The sequence below is a fragment of the Crassostrea angulata genome, chromosome 10 (genome assembly GCF_025612915.1).
Source record: "Crassostrea angulata isolate pt1a10 chromosome 10, ASM2561291v2, whole genome shotgun sequence".
Classification (NCBI taxonomy): domain Eukaryota; kingdom Metazoa; phylum Mollusca; class Bivalvia; order Ostreida; family Ostreidae; genus Magallana; species Magallana angulata.
Genome location: NC_069120.1, coordinates 3,847,246 through 3,863,917, shown reverse-complemented (window position 1 = coordinate 3,863,917; position 16,672 = coordinate 3,847,246). Strand labels below are relative to the sequence as shown.

Below are 16,672 nucleotides of genomic sequence, written 5' to 3'. Positions count from 1 at the left end.
TCACCCCATCATTGTCATTCTGATACTAAATCACAATTCAGAGACAGCAACGCAACAGGTAGGAATACCCAAACCAGAAATGAATTGTCCATCCCTAAAGTGACAGTGAAAATATTGGATACTAAACAGCAGCTTGAGGAAGCTAAGTTGTCTTATTCAAAGATTCCCAACTGACACGGCATGTTATTATCGTACACGTAGCTTATTAGCGTTATTTCAGTATTGTTAACATGTCTTCAATAAAACCTTTTCTTAACTGTGTTCTCTTTAATTTTGTCTAAGAACGTTTCGGTTATCGACAAGATCACAGTTAGTTTAAACTTATAGTCAGGTATCTAATATATATTCATAATAATTTCAATAGTATTATATAATAAAATCGATAGTTCTTTTTTAGAACCTTTTCTTTTGAGCCATAGCTAGTTCAGAAAACATATTGAGGACGAAAAACAGTGGGCACCAATCCATCGATGGCAGTTGTAATCAATGACGCCACAAACGTTATTGTTATACGAGTTTTTGTGGGTCAAAAATCATTATCTCCTTGTGTTAGATGCACAATCTAACAATGTGTGGATATTAAAGTCAGGGCCAATATCGAAGGCGCCAGAGGTTCCTCATACCCTGAAACATATGTAATCATGTGACGCAAACCCCGTCCATAAATAGTGCCCCATCATTTATCTGTCAATGTGTTTATCAATTTTCAGGTATTAGAGAGAGAGAGAGAGAGGAAGGCAGTCATATTTTAACCAATGCTTTATTCACGGTGCATCTTATGCGTCAATCGACACTGTCAGAGTTGTTTGTGTAGACAACCCCCTCACCCCCCCCCCCCCCCCCCCCCGGGAGAAAGTCAGTTAATGTTTGTACCACAGGCACTTGTTTCTGAGAAAAAATTACCCTATAGTATAATAATAACACGTGTTATTATTATACTATAGGGTAATTTTTTTTCCAGAAACAAGTGCCTGTGGTTTGTACCTATATAATACGTCTTTAAGTAAATTGTAATTTGAATTTACAACGGTCAGTAGTTGAAATAGAATAGCAACGTGTTGACACTAGTATTTCAGTTCACTGTAAATAAATCCCCATTTGCCTTGAATCAACATACTAATTTGTTCTCTTCAAGAAGGCAAGACTGCTACAAATGTAGGTATTCTGAGTCAATGGATTAACTTATTTTCAAAATTCCCGTCTTATAGATTTTGATTGCCTGTAAACTGTTTAACAATTTCCCAAAGCGGAACGTTCAAGGTTTTATTTATCTACTTCATTGTGTTTTAACAAAATATTGAAAATTACTTGAAATAAATCTCTGGAAGTTTCATCGTCCATTTAAATTCTGCCTAGACATTTAGTATTTTGCTTTGTTTCTTTTTGTCTAATCGGTCGGTGATCTCCTTTCGGAAATTATTCACCCGAAATTATTTGAAACTATTTTAAAACTCTCAATTTTGGTCTTTAAAATCCATAATTAAGACTCTTTAAGTCGATGTGAATTTTGTGTAATTTTATGCAATTGACGGACTGCTCCAATCGACAGGGGAGAGAACTCTTAACAACACAAACACCTTTATTATGGAAGATGTTCACCGACTGCATTGCTCACCTGAACTACCGGTTCTGTGGTCATTCAGAGGAGTGGTAATCCTGTCATACTGCAAATTTCTTTCTAGACAACGTTTAAAAGTCTGAAAATACAGGAGCGCAATTAGATACGGCTTTCTCCTCACACTGGTCACTGTTCATAAGTCATTAAAAGCTAATACATATATAGGAGTAAACTGTACCGCATTGTGCATGCTTATATGTATGTTATTTTGACTTGAAAAAAGATACAAATACAGTCATAAAAGAGCTATTGTGAACTTGCTTGACTTTTCATGTATGTGATAACACTTCAACGTCTGTACCTGGTGTGTCACGTGATTTACATTCCATTAAACGTGTTCGATGAGTATTTGTCACAGCGTCACTGTAACAGTATCAATCCAACCCCCCAACCCCTTAAACTGCCTCTGTGGCATCATTAATCCAAGGTTTTTAATATGCTTTAAAAGTAAAACTCCGTGTTTTTATGTTGGAATTTCCACGGCAATTTTTGAGATGACTGTCGGAATTTATGAGTACAAAATGAAATCACTATAAATATCTATCTGACCAAAAGAATTTGTGTTAGCGGATCCAGACCCAAAGATTTTAGAAATTATCAACTGTTTCGGTTGGTAAAAAAGGTTTTTAGAGCGAAGTATATAACTTCAATTTAATTCCTCATTTCCTTATTTTCATATCAATTTTTACATAATCCCAAAAAAGTGGGGGGGGGGACAACTCCATGATAATTCAATTTTTTATATGTAAATTTTAAAAAGATTGTTGTTGCGAGAAAAACTGGGGGGTGGGGCCTGTCCCGATGCTACGTGCCTGTATAACTATAAAATTCGAGTTCATTATTCATCTTAAGTTGTACATTGTACATATGTACATATCATTTTTCATAAAACGTTAAGAGCCTATCATTGTGTTATCATACACTCACGTGCTAAAAGTTCAAAAGTGTTGCTTTTACCAGAGACATTGATTTAATTGAGAACACTGTCACTCACTGCCACTGGGCCAATGTTAAAAATCGTGGTTAAGAAACTGCTTTTAGACAAATCTTTTTTAAATTAAATCGTCAAATTCGGGTTTAATAATTATTCGCTGTCATTAAATTGACACCCCAGCCCAATCGTTTTGGGTCTTTTTTTCCGGATCATTACCGCGTTTGGTTTGAAAGTTTAGTATATTCCGCGCATACTCTCTCAGCACACACTCGGTTCCGGAAAAAATGCCGTTGCCGATCCAGCCAGGATTCTTACAGGTACTTTAGTGTTTTTAGCATTGTAAACAATAACAGAAGGACATTAAACCCTTATCTTGATTTAATGTTGAGTAAGTTATCATGTCTGAAAACCATTTCCAGATTTATATGTGTAGCATGGTAACTTTACACGAAGTTGACAAGCAGAAGATGGCGGAAACTTATCAACGTTTTCTCTCACAATATTTGAAATTTGCAAACAATGAATGATTAAAAGGTTGACATAAAAGGTTTAGTATAACGTGTGACGTTAATATAGCATCACGTATCGAAAATTATGTTACAACAACTTGTACATAACTGTCTTGCTATTAACCCGCGTTTCCTCAGCTAGAAGTTAGTTTTTTTCCCCAAGAAGTCACCATCCAAGTAGAGTTCTTTGAAGTCGCGTATAAGATAAAGGTTCCGTTCATTTTTAATATGTTTTACGGTTCTACCGTTGTGGCGAGTGCAGCAAGAATTATACATACCTTGCATCATTGTCATCTTAGTGTTATTTAGGTATCAACGAGCGTCAAAGAATTTTTGAGAAATTATTTCTCTACAATAAGTATGCCAAAGGTACTAATTTTAATGGTTATGATACATACAGCGCAACCCCCTACCCCTCCCCCGAGAGAGAGAGTGCGGTCCCTGTTTGTAGGGGTGTAATTTCCCACTTCCAAATATAATGGTTTGACTATATGCAATATCTGCATACTTTTTTAACTGTTTATTTTTTCTCTTTATTCCTTTATATTTAGTTCAAAATGTCATATTGTTTATTTCCTCCCTACTCATATACTTACCTGCCTACTGTACATGCATGCACAACAAGCTTAAAAAGGGATCTATATGACAGTAAAATATGGCTCTTGCCAGTATATATTTATATAATCTCTATATCAAAAAAAAAAAAAAAAGATTAAAAACAAATCATATGTCAATGAGGCAGGTATAGCAGTCTATACTGAAATAGCTTGTACACGCATTACAGATGTTTGATCCACCTCTAAATCTATCGCGGGAAATATAGCGTGACAGCACTGTGATGTCATCCATGAGCTTTTTTGTCTTTGTTTACGACTCAATACGAAGGTATGGAAGTATGTAACAAATCTCTTGGGTCTCACCACAGCTTTAAAGTTACTCAAAACATGTTTTTAAACCTCAAGACACCGTAAATTACGAGTTAAATGTCGGCCATTTTTGGCATAGCACCATGGGTGAAAACATTAGAGAGCATTATGGGACGTAGACAAAAAGTTTTGTTTGATGAATCTGTAGGTTTAGCTCGTTCTTTTTCCCGTGCACACTGGTTCATAGAGCCTGCTTCGCTCGCCGGCGCTGTGCTCGCTATAAATAGGGCCAGGTTTATAAAGTACTCTGCCTGCCTTCTCATTGTTTTGTTAGCGCACTAAATGTTGATTTTTCTGTCAACATGATGTCATATTACTGTAAAAGATCCATTCACAGTAACTGTGTTAGTGCTCTCTTGCAGGGCAAAATGACAAATTTTGGTGAAAAATAATGTAATGTTGATTGTTTCATAGACGTCATTTAATTATCTACTAAAATTTCAGCAAAATATATCAATTTGCCGTGCAAGAGAGCTGTACCGCAGTTATCATGAAGGTGTTTATAGAATTGTCTAGAGGTTATAGTTACGTACAGATGATCTGAGTTCAGAAAGGATAACAAGTATTTCAGTGTTTAAGAATACTTATATTCTGTAATTATAACAGACATTTACAAATACATGTATTAATACTACAGGTATGAAACAGTATCATATAAAAATCTAAGGAAGTGTGTTATTTCAGAGTTTCCGAAAACCAGGAAATTCTATCAGTCATTCGTACTGATGACATTGTGTGTTCTACCAGTCCAGAGCAAATTTTATCAGTCCGAATAAAATAGTTACTGGTGTAGTACTGTAGTACTTCAAATTCAACTTTATTTTTATTTAACTTTCTTATGCATATACATAAAACCTCAAAGCACTCAAAGTAAAACATACATTGATGAACATGTAAGTAACATGGAAATGGTGGCATATATTTTATATATAGGACATATATTAGATTTGCTTTAAATACTTTTTCCCTCAGTGTTTTTATTTTGTTGTATCAAAGTTCTAAAAATATGAATCATTGATAAACATAGATATAAACCAATTTGAAAACCCTTCTGGCTCTTATCATTACTGATCCATTAAAACTATATATAAGGCATATCAGATCTACTTTTAAAATAGGCTTTGTCCATATTGCTGCATTTGTTCTGGAAAATAATTCTGTATGGTTTTTCAGGTTGGCATAGAGCCGATGCAGGTTGATGCCCAGCCAGAAGAAAATGACAACGTGGAGGAGGATCGATATGTGGTTGAAAACACAACACTGGTAAATAATTGTAGAAAGCAACAAGACTCACTGCATCTAGTATATTGCTTGTAAAAAGTAACCTCAAGTATTAGATACAAAGGAATGCACATATATGTATATTTATCTGGTCTGCTTTTTCTTATGGAACTGAAACTGTTCACTATTACACTAACAGGATTTGGAACAGTATGCAGCTCAATACAGTGGACTGGCAAAACTAAACAGACTGCTGTTCATTGCTGATCATTGTCCAATGCTTAGAGTAGAGGCACTGCGGATGGCACTGGCCTATGTAATGAATACCTATAACACTAGTCTCTATCAACAGATCCACCGAAAACTACAAGAGGCAGTCACATCGTAAGTCTCTTACACCTTGATTTATATTATTTTAATTTGATGGGGGGAGAAGGGGGGTATCCATTATGCTTTTTGCTTTTCTCCCCCTTAAACATCTCTACATCCAGAATTATTATAAAAATAACCATCAAATTAGTGTACAGAGGAGTGATGAAGTTAGGATTTTGAAATCTAATTGATAAAAAAACTTTAGTTTAAGAGATTTACACAAAATGCTTCCTTTAATGAATAGTGCTCACATCTTTTTGGGAGTTGATTTTAATCAACTCTCCTATGCAGTTACTCTGGCAAACTGAAAGTGAAACAGTGTTTGGACTTAAGCACAAATCATCACCGCTGACAAGACTAAGATCTTGAAAATAATAGATGAATTTGGTGTACTGTATGCTGTACCATTGTTTTTTTTTTTTTAAAAAGAAACGTATTTATAAATACCTTGAAAATAGTCAGAGTTTATATAGTACGAACAATTTTATTGTTTTTTGTAGTTGCATGTATTCCTATACTTTGATTTACAAATTAACTCCAAAAGATTACAATTTTGCATCATTTTAGATAGTGAAAAAATGATCTTATTTTTAACACTGATGAATAATAAGACAAGGAGAGGATGATGCCAGTGTTGACAAGTTGTTTGTTGTTTTTTGTAGGTCCTCCAGTCTTCCAGATGCTGTTGCTGGAGCCATTCACAATGTCCCCAGCCTAGACACACAGTGGATAGAAACCACCTCCAAAAAAGCCGCCCTCAAACTGGAGAAGCTAGACACTGACCTCAAAAACTACAAAAGCAACTCCATAAAGGAGAGCATCAGGTATTTTTTTTTTTTATTCCAACTTTGATATTAGAGCACAATGAAAAGTGTGTTTTAACCAAACAAATCTTACTAGCTGATGTATATTTACATAAAATCAATTGGGTAATGGGATGGATGTGCATATTGCTTATTATAAGCTGAGGGTGGAGGATGTGAATGTTTTGCTTGTTACATAGTGAATTCTGTGTGCAAGATATGAGATAGCTTTATATTTTAGACGTGGGCATGACGACTTAGGTGACCATTACTTAGACTACGGAGACCTCAGTAATGCATTAAAGTGCTACTCCAGAGCCAGGGACTACTGCACCAGCCCTAAACATGTGGTCAATATGTGTTTGAATGTCATAAAGGTACATGTAGATGATGTATTCCTCAGCAATGAGTATAGATCCGAGTATTAAAAAAAAAACATGTTGGAAATATAAAATACTGGGTAAACAGGTTACAATGATATATTTGTAAATGAAATTTGTGAAGTAATGAGTGAACTAAATTTGACAAAGTAGGTTTTAATGGTTTTTTATAATAAATGATTTGTTTGACAGGTTAGTGTTTATTTACAAAATTGGTCGCATGTGCAGAGTTATGTGAACAAAGCGGAGAGTACACCAGAAATGGCCGAGGTGAGTCTTTAGTCTACATCTGACCTCATTGATTTGTACATCTTTGCCAATTTTTACTAACCAAACATTTAAAAAATTTAACCTGGAATCATTTATTTTGATTTGATTTTAATATATTTATATTCTGAGATGTTTTGTGATTTCAGCAGCATGGTAAAGATGGTGGCCAAATTGTGTTGACAAAATTAAAATGTGCTGCAGGTTTAGCAGATTTAGCTACCAAGAAGTACAAATCCGCTGCCAAATATTTCCTTCAAGCCAACTTTGACTACTGTGACTTTCCAGAAGTAAGCCTCTATCTAAAGTTAGAAGAACTTCCAAAGTTAAACAGAGATTGCTTGCTTTATTCAGATAAGAATTTCTGTAGAGTAAGATGGATGCTAAGTTTAAGTTTCAAAATAAATGTGTACATTGTTTAAGCATTAATAAATAACTAGTGCTGAATGGACTGCCCCAGTGGACAAATTGTTTAAGTCAGTCTAGGTCAGTGTACCAGCTGTTTACCTGTATATGTGGATTGTTACCATTTAAACGCTGTGGTACCAGCTGTTTACCTGTTCGTTTAAGTGTACACTGTCAGGTGGATATTTACTACCCAATACCCTCACACTGTGGTGTCTATTGCAGCTCCTTTCACCTTGTAATGTTGCCACTTATGGTGCTCTTTGTGCCCTTGCATCATTTGACAGACAAGAATTGCAGAAAAATGTCATATCTAGCAGGTAGGTTTTATATTGACTGATGATATGAACAATTTACTGTACTAATCAATCGACTGTTCTTTGTTAAATTAATGTTTGAAAGGATTGACAAATTCCTCTTAAAAGTTCCTTAGTGAAATGTGGATTACTCTGAGAGAAGCTTCTCTAAGTTCATGTGCCTGTACAAGGACTGTTAATGGATTCTTGATCTCATATTGAACTTTTTATATGCTATTTTTTTTTTTTTTTTTGCAGCTCATTTAAATTATTCCTAGAATTAGAACCTCAGCTTCGTGACATAATTCATAAGTTTTATGAATCAAAGTATGCGTCATGTTTAAAACTTTTAGGAGAAATCAAGGTAAGATTTCCAAAAAAATATTTTGTATTTAGGTGCGACAGATAATAGAAAAAAAAATGAACTTTGATCTTGCAGAGAACATGCATTAACAAGGCTGACTCTGAATTCTTTCAACGGTTATGAATGTAGTGTAATTCTAAACACATACATTTTACCTGTTTAAAACTTTGACCTGTATAATTAAATATGGTTTCTTCTTTTGTAGGATAATCTACTACTAGATATGTATTTAGCTCCACATGTGAATGTCTTGTATACACAAATAAGAAATAGAGCTCTATGCCAGGTAAGTTTACATGTATTGCATCGAGTTGCAATGCTCTTACTACTTTTTGATATCAGTTCAATATAGAGTTCAATCCCCCTCCCCCTTCGAAAAAAAAGGTGGTGTTGTTTTGTACCTATATGATTGACATACATGCACTTCGCATGTGGTACACTGGTCCCCTTTAAAGGAAATAGATTTTAGGTCACAAGATACAGCCAGTTAACATTTGCCATCCCTAAAAATTTTACATCGGCTTCTAGTTACTAGTAAATGGCATTTGATGAGAAAAAGTTTTCTATTACATCTATGTATAATTCATTATCTAAAAATGGCTATCTGTAACTATTTTGTAAATTGCTATTTCTTTTTAGTATTTTAGTCCATATTTATCCGCTGACATGAGGAAAATGGCTGAAGCCTTCAACACAACAGTTCCTGCTCTTGAAGATGAAATCATGCAATTAATCCTGGATGGTCAAGTCAATGCTCGCATAGACTCCCATAATAAGGTGCGATATTCTCTATATGTTAAAGATAAGTCTATGCCCACAAACTACCACAATGTTGTGCAAGATCCTCTCTGTGTGAAAGTTAAGTCAATGCATGCATAAAATCCCAAATAAGGTGTGAGATCCTCTCTATGTGTAAGTTGAGTCAATGCATGCATAAAATCCCAAATAAGGTGTGAGATCCTCTCTATGTGAAAGTTGAGTCAATGCATGCATAAAATCCCAAATAAGGTGCGAGATCCTCTCTGTGTGAAAGTTGAGTCAATGCATGCATAAAATCCCAAATAAGGTGCGAGATCCTCTCTGTGTGAAAGTTAAGTCAGTGCTTGCTTAGACTCCCACAATAAGGTGCAATATCCCCTGTGTGTTAGATTTGATTTTTGATGACTATTTTCCACAAGAAACTGGATACATTAACCCTAACAATATGGTGTGAGGTCCTCTCTGTGTGAAAGTAAAGTCAGTGCCTTCATTGACTACCAAAATAAGGTGCAAGATCCTCTTTGTGTGAAAGTTTAGTCATTGCTCACATAGACTTCCACAATATGGTGTGAGATCCCTTCTGTGTGAAAGTTCAGTTATTGCAGACAAAGACTTCGACAATATGATGCGAGATCCTCTCTGTGTGAACATTAAATTATTGCCTGTGTAGACTTCCACAATATTGTGTGAGGTCCCCTCTTTGTTGAAAGTTGAGTCATTGCCCATATACATGAACTTCACAATATGGTCTGAGATCCTTTTTGTATGAAAGTTAAGTCAGTGCTTACATAGACCTCCACAATAAGGTGCGAGATCCTCTCTCTGAAAGTTTGCTTTGTGATGACTATTTTAAACAAGAAACTGAATGGGATACATCATATTTGTACTGTATTTTGTGATACAAAATTTGAATAATTGTCCCCCGCCGCAACGCGGAGCGGGGACATAGAAATGCCGGGCGTCCGTCCGTCCGTGTGTCCGTGGGTCCGTGTGTCCCTGGGTCCGTGTGTCTGTGGGTCCGTGCGTCCGTGGGTCCGTGCGTCCGTCCGTCACATTTTTTGTAAGCGCTCTCATGCCTACAAATTTTGACGGATTTTCATTAAATATATACCAAATGTTTATACCACTATTACCTTGGTCAAGTTCGAAAATCAGCATTGGTCGATACTTTTTGTTGGAGTTATGGGACTTTGACTGCAATAATGACTCTGTTTTATCCAAAAATTGACCTTGTAAGCGCTCTCATGCCTACAAATTTTGACGGATTTTCATTAAATTTATACCAAATGTTTATACCACTATTACCTTGGTCAAGTTCGAAAATCAGCATTGGTTGATACTTTTTGTTGGCGTTATGGGACTTTGACTGCAATAATGACTCCGTTTTATCCAAAAATTGTTCTTGTAAGCGCTCTCATGCCTACAAATTTTGACAGATTTTCATTAAATTTATACCAAATGTTTATACCACTAATACTTTGGTCAAGTTCAAAAATCAGCATTGTTCGATACTTTTTGTTGGTGTTATGGGACTTGGCCACAATCATGACTCCGTTTTATCCAAAAATTGACCTTGTAAGCGCTCTCATGCCTACAAATTTTGACGGATTTTCATTAAATTTATACCAAATGTTTATACTACTATTACCTTGGTCAAGTTCGAAAATCAGCGTTAGTCGATACTTTTTGTTGGCGTTTTAGGACTTTGACCGCAATAATGACTCCGTTTTATCCAAAAATTGACCTTGTAAGCGCTCTCATGCCTACAAATTTTGACAGATTTTCATTAAATTTATACCAAATGTTTATACCACTTATACTTTGGTCAAGTTCAAAAATCAGCATTGTTCGATACTTTTTGTTGGTGTTATTGGACTTGGCCACAATCATGACTCCGTTTTATCCAAAAATTGACCTTGTAAGCGCTCTCATGCCTACAAATTTTGACGGATTTTCATTAAATTTATACCAAATGTTTATACTACTATTACCTTGGTCAAGTTCGAAAATCAGCCTTGGTCGATAGACTCGATACTATTATACTGCTTGACCGGCGGGGGACTCTGGAATTCTATTCTTGTTTAAGAATGCAATTGCACAGTTATTGTCATTTATTCCAGTGAATTATTGACTATTACAAGGATGGAATTGCTGTCCAATAATCCGTAACATTTAATTACCAGTATGTCATGATAAACAAGTTTGTTCTGATATTTATTGATGGTAAACATACTGAATTACTGCTGTTTTCAGATTTTATATGCAAAGGACACAGATCAGAGAAGTTCCACTTTTGAGAAGTCTTTTGCCATGGGCAAAGAGTATCAGCGACGCACTAAAGTAAATTCTTGACTAGTAAACATCGACACAAAGTTCTTTTGCATTCCATTTAAACTGTAAACAATTTTTTTGTTATTTGTATGTCCTAATATTAAAACTATATATTTGTTCTATTTTTTAGGCTTTAATCCTGAGATCTGCGATGTTACGAAATCAAATCCATGTAAAAGTAAGTAATAATTGAACATTAAAAAAAACGTGTGTTCGGTCTATTGTATTACTGATCTACAGATTTTTTTCTCCATTACTACAAGTAAATTTGTGTCATTAGATGATTTATCATGTAAAGAAAATAATTTTTTTAAAGAGCCCACCTAGAGATGGGGGTCAAGGAGGAGAGATGTCAATAGCACCAGGGACAGTTTCATCTGCCAGGAACTGACCGTACAATAGACGGTGTCTATTTCTGTGATAAAAGACTTCTGTCAGAGATGACTGAGCGGGTCAGAGACAGACATCCTGCATGTAGTGCTAAATCAGCCTTGTTTCATATCAGGACTCATTGATAGCATCGTTATCACTGATCAGCCAGCGCTTGATCCTTGCAGGGATTCCTTCTATATCTTTCTTTCTGTTTCTTTTATGTCAATTTATGAATCAATGAATCAATCATGAGCAACCAAAAATTCTGTTCCAATTCATAAAATTTTATATTCTGAAGTATAGACATTGAATATTGCTTTTAATATTCAGCATGACTCTCTAAAATTGTAACTGATTTAAAACTGTCAAATGAAATATACACTGTACATGTAGTTAAAGATGAAATAATTCCAGTTTTGTATATTGCAATGTACATGTACTTTGTACAAGTTTTATTAAAAATTCAGTTTGCTTTGGTAAACTGTGAATGTTAACAAATTTGTGTTAAGATTTTGGTTTATATTTTTAACTGGGTTTTCCATAGGAAAAATCTGGTTATTGAAATGGTGAAAATGGCGGCTGCCAAAAGGGTACCCTTATTGTACAGAGAACTCCTCCTACAGTTTTCAAGATAGGAAGTTGTTGTTTTGAATATCAATTGTACATATAACAGAGGTCTGCACATTGCTAGGATTTTGATTTCTAATTATTATTGAAAAAAATACCAGCTCTTGAACTTTTTTGGCAATAATATTGCATATTAAGTACCCCATTTCTTTGGATAGGTAGTGTTCACTAATTCAGGGTTGATAAAATATTATGGATACTGTGCATACAAAAGAAAACCCAGTTTACTGTCACATGACAGCTTTTCTCTTGCCTTTGTTGTTGTTAGTTATTCAATCTTTGTCGAAGACATCTTTCTGCTCTGCTACTCACAAACCCTGAACAGACAAAACATGCGGGTTTACAGTTGCGCAATCCAGTGATACATGTGTACTGTTCTGACCAATAAGAAGATGCATATTAAAGAGAAAATGTAACAATATGTCTGCCCCATAAGAAAGTTGCTTATTGTCACTCGTACTAAACACTAATAGCAGTAATTCAGTTCCTAGTCGGTCTCAAATTTATTTGACAATGGTTCAACACCGATCAATGCGGTTACCTGGTAATGTTATTCGTGAAACAAGGTTTCTTATTGGATCAAGCAAACTTTAATGAGAATAGTGTTTCTAACCCTGACAAACTCTGCCTATTCAGTCAAGAGTTTGTGGGTAGCAGAGCAGATTAAACATAGGTAATCACAGATTACAAAGCTCACCGAGACGAGACATCACCCTTATGAGACTTCACCTTTATGAAACCACCTTTATCATATTAAATGAAAATCATACTTTATGATCTTGGATATTCATGGATTCTGTTTTGACACAATATCGTATATCATCTGTTAAAAAATTGTATGATAATCATATGTTCATATGTTAATCAATACAATAATATAAAATTAAATATTGCATCCAATCATATTTATAACATATATCATATAATACAATAAAATACCAATAAACAATGATGAGATATGATATTGTAACGTATGATATGACATTGTATTGTGTTATACGTTATTGTATTTGATCACATAATACAATATCATAATATATAAAACAATATAGTATAATAGTACATTATCATATTACATAATCCATCATTACATTGAAACATATGATATTATATTGTATAAAATAGTATGATATTGTATGATACTGTATCGTTTTTTATACATAGTATGATATTGTATCATATGATACAATATAATTTGATATGTACAACATTGTATCATATCAAATGATACAATATTATGTGATAAAGTAAAATATTATAAATACAATATTATATTATACAATATTGTATCATATGATACAATAATATATTTTACAATATCATACAAAACAATTTCATGTGATGTGATAATATATCATATTATAAACCAATATCATATAATACAATATCGTATGATACGATATTATATAATATTACAGTATCATATTATACAATTTTATGTGATATAATTCTATATTACAGAAACTTATATCATATTATACAATATCGTATGATACAATGTTATAGAATATACAATATTGTGTCATAGGATACAATATTATATTTTGCAATATCTTATGTTATAGTATCATGTGATAAAATAATAAATTTTTAATACAATATAATATTATACCATATTATATCATAATATACAATACTATACATAACGATATCATGATACAATATCATAATATAAAATATTTAAAAAATTGATACAATATCATATCATATAACTTTTTATAATATTACATATGATATTATATTGTATCATATTAAACAATGATGTTTCATACCATACAATTCTATATCATAGGAATCATGTTTTATCATATATCAACAAACACATCTATCTATCCAGCAGGTTTGAGTGAGGTAGGAGATTTCTTTAGCATCCTTGATAATGGAGATCAGGCTCTGCATCTGAAGCAACCTCTGCGTTTCATTTATAATATAGTTAAATCAACTATGCAAGCTATCATCTATAAAACATGTGACCTGTTCCAAAAAAACTAAACCTCATCCAGCATCCGAAACCTATGGCTCAGATTCAGCATTCAAGCCTGTCGGGTGCATCAGTATACATAAGACGCATCTCCATGCAAGTTTGGTGAAGTTCAGACCAGTAATAACTAAGATATCATCATCAGAGGGCACTAGCAATTAAAACCTTAACCTGCTCCAGCATCCGCAACCTATGGCTCAGATTCAACATCCATGCCTGTCAGGTGCATCTGTATCATAAGACACACCATCCATTCAAGTTTGGTGAAGTTAGGACCTGTAATAAGTAAGATATATCTTTTAGCATCCTTGATAATGGAGATCAAGCTCTGCATCTGAAGCTTCCTCTGTGATTCATTCATATTACAGTTTAATCAACTATGCAAGTTTGAAATAGTACTATTATCTATTAAACATGTGACCTGTTCAAAAACATAGGTAATCACAGATTACAAAGCTCACCGAGACGAGGCATCACCCCTATGAGACCACCTTTATCATATTGTATGAAAATCATACTTTATGATCTTGGATATTCATGGATTCTGTTTTGACACAAAATCATATATCATCTGTTAAAAAATTGTATGATAATCATATGTTCATATATTAATCAATATAATAATATAAAATTAAATATTGCATCCTATCATACTAACAATATATATCATATAATACAATAAAATACTGCAATAAACAAAGATGATATTGTAAATATGAAATGACATTGTATTGTGTTAAACCTTATTGTATTTGATCACATAATACAACATTATTATATATAATACAATATTGTATTATATGATACAATATCATATTACATAATACATCATAACATTGAAACATATGATTTTATATTGTATAATATAGTATGATATATTGTATTGTATGATATTTATATAATATGTATAATATTTGATACATAATATGATATTGTATTAAATGATACAATATAATTTGATATAACATTGTATCATATCAAATGATACAATATTATGTGATATAAAATAATAAAATAAATAAAGTAAAATATTATATAATACAATATTATATAATACAATATCATACATACATATTGTATCATATGATACAATAATATATCATATAAACCAATATCATATTATACAATATCGTAAGATACGATAATATATAATATTACAATATGATATAATACAGTTTCGTGTGATATAATTGTAAATTACAGAATCCAATATCATATTATACAATATCGTATGATACAATATAATATTGTATCATAATATACAATACTATACAAAACAGTATCATGATACAATATCATATCATAAAATATCAAAAAAATTGATACAATATCATATCGCATTATATAAGTTTTTACAATATAACATATGATATTATATTGTATCATATTAAACAAAAGTGTTTCATATCATACAATACTTTATCATAGGAATCATGTTATATCATTTAACAACAACCTCATCTTTCTATCAAGCAGGTTTAAGTGAGGTAGGAGATTTCTTTAGCATCCTTGATATTGGAGATCAGGCTCTGCATCTGAAGAAACCTCTGCGTTTCATTTATAATATAGTTAAATCAACTATGCAAGCTATCATCTATAAAACATGTGACCTGTTCAAAAAAATCTAAACCTCATCCAGCATCCGAAACCTTTAACTCAGATTCAGCATTCAAGCCTGTCAGGTGCATCAGTATACATAAGACGCATCTCCATGCAAGTTTGGTGAAGTTCAGACCAGTAATAACTAAGATATCATCATCAGAGGGCACTAGCAATTAAAACTTAACCTGCTCCAGCATCCGCAACCTATGGCTTAGATTCAACATCCATGCCTGTCAGGTGCATCTATCATAAGACACACCATCCATTCAAGTTTGGTGAAGTTAGGACCTGTAATAACTAAGATATATTTTTTAGCATCCTTGATAATGGAGATCAAGCTCTGCATCTGAAGCTTCCTCTGTGATTCATTCATATTACAGTTTAGTCAACTATGCAAGTTGAAATAGTACTATCATCTATTAAACATGTGACCTGTTCCAAAAAACTTAACCATATCCAGCATCTGAAACCTATGGCTCAGACTCAGCATTCAAGCCTGTCAGGTGCATCAGTATCATAAGACGCACCATCCATTGAAGTCTGGTGAAGTTAGGACAAGCAATAACTAAGATATAATCATCAGAGGGCACCTGTTTCAAAAACTTTAACCAGCTCTAAAAACCTTAACCTCCTCCAGCATCCGAAACCTATGGCTCAGATTCAGCATTCAAGCCTGTCTGGTGCATCAGTATCATAAGACGCACCATCCATAGCAGTCTGGTGAAGTTAGGACCAGTAGTAACTAAGATATCATCATCAGAGGGCACCTGCAACAAAAACTTTAACCAGCTCTAAAAACCTTAACCTCCTTCAGCATCTGTAACCTATAGCTCAGATTCAGCACCCAAGCCTGCCTGGTGCATCAGTATCATAAGACACACCATCCATGCAAGTTTGGTGAAGTA

The 16,672-nt window shown here is 33.6% G+C and overlaps 1 protein-coding gene across 2 annotated transcripts; it reads left to right on the top strand.

The window, feature by feature from the left end:
* Window positions 1-2,807: 2,807 nt before the first annotated feature.
* Window positions 2,808-12,055, top strand: LOC128167443 (COP9 signalosome complex subunit 1-like). Of its 2 annotated transcripts, none has more exons than XM_052833167.1 (14): window positions 2,808-2,869; window positions 5,161-5,250; window positions 5,408-5,592; window positions 6,243-6,404; window positions 6,625-6,760; window positions 6,956-7,033; window positions 7,183-7,320; window positions 7,661-7,755; window positions 7,990-8,095; window positions 8,301-8,381; window positions 8,735-8,872; window positions 11,108-11,194; window positions 11,316-11,363; window positions 11,502-12,055. In XM_052833167.1, exons 1-14 carry the CDS (start codon window positions 2,837-2,839, stop codon window positions 11,574-11,576), a joined length of 1,452 nt encoding a protein of 483 aa, XP_052689127.1. In that variant the 5' UTR covers window positions 2,808-2,836; the 3' UTR covers window positions 11,577-12,055. The 2 variants fall into 2 exon arrangements, with proteins under 2 accessions (XP_052689127.1, XP_052689126.1); XM_052833166.1 differs by having other exon boundaries at window positions 7,180-7,320.
* Window positions 12,056-16,672: the final 4,617 nt, after the last annotated feature.

What these genes read in the sequence shown, in the direction of transcription:
- LOC128167443 (XM_052833166.1), top strand. Translation starts at nt 2,837, where the DNA reads ATGCCGTTGCCGATCCAGCCAGGATTCTTACAG. An exon ending in TCCAGCCAGGATTCTTACAG is followed by an intron (nt 2,870 to 5,160) that starts GTACTTTAGTGT and finishes ATGGTTTTTCAG; the next exon opens with GTTGGCATAGAGCCGATGCA. An exon ending in AGTATCAGCGACGCACTAAA is followed by an intron (nt 11,195 to 11,315) that starts GTAAATTCTTGA and finishes TCTATTTTTTAG; the next exon opens with GCTTTAATCCTGAGATCTGC.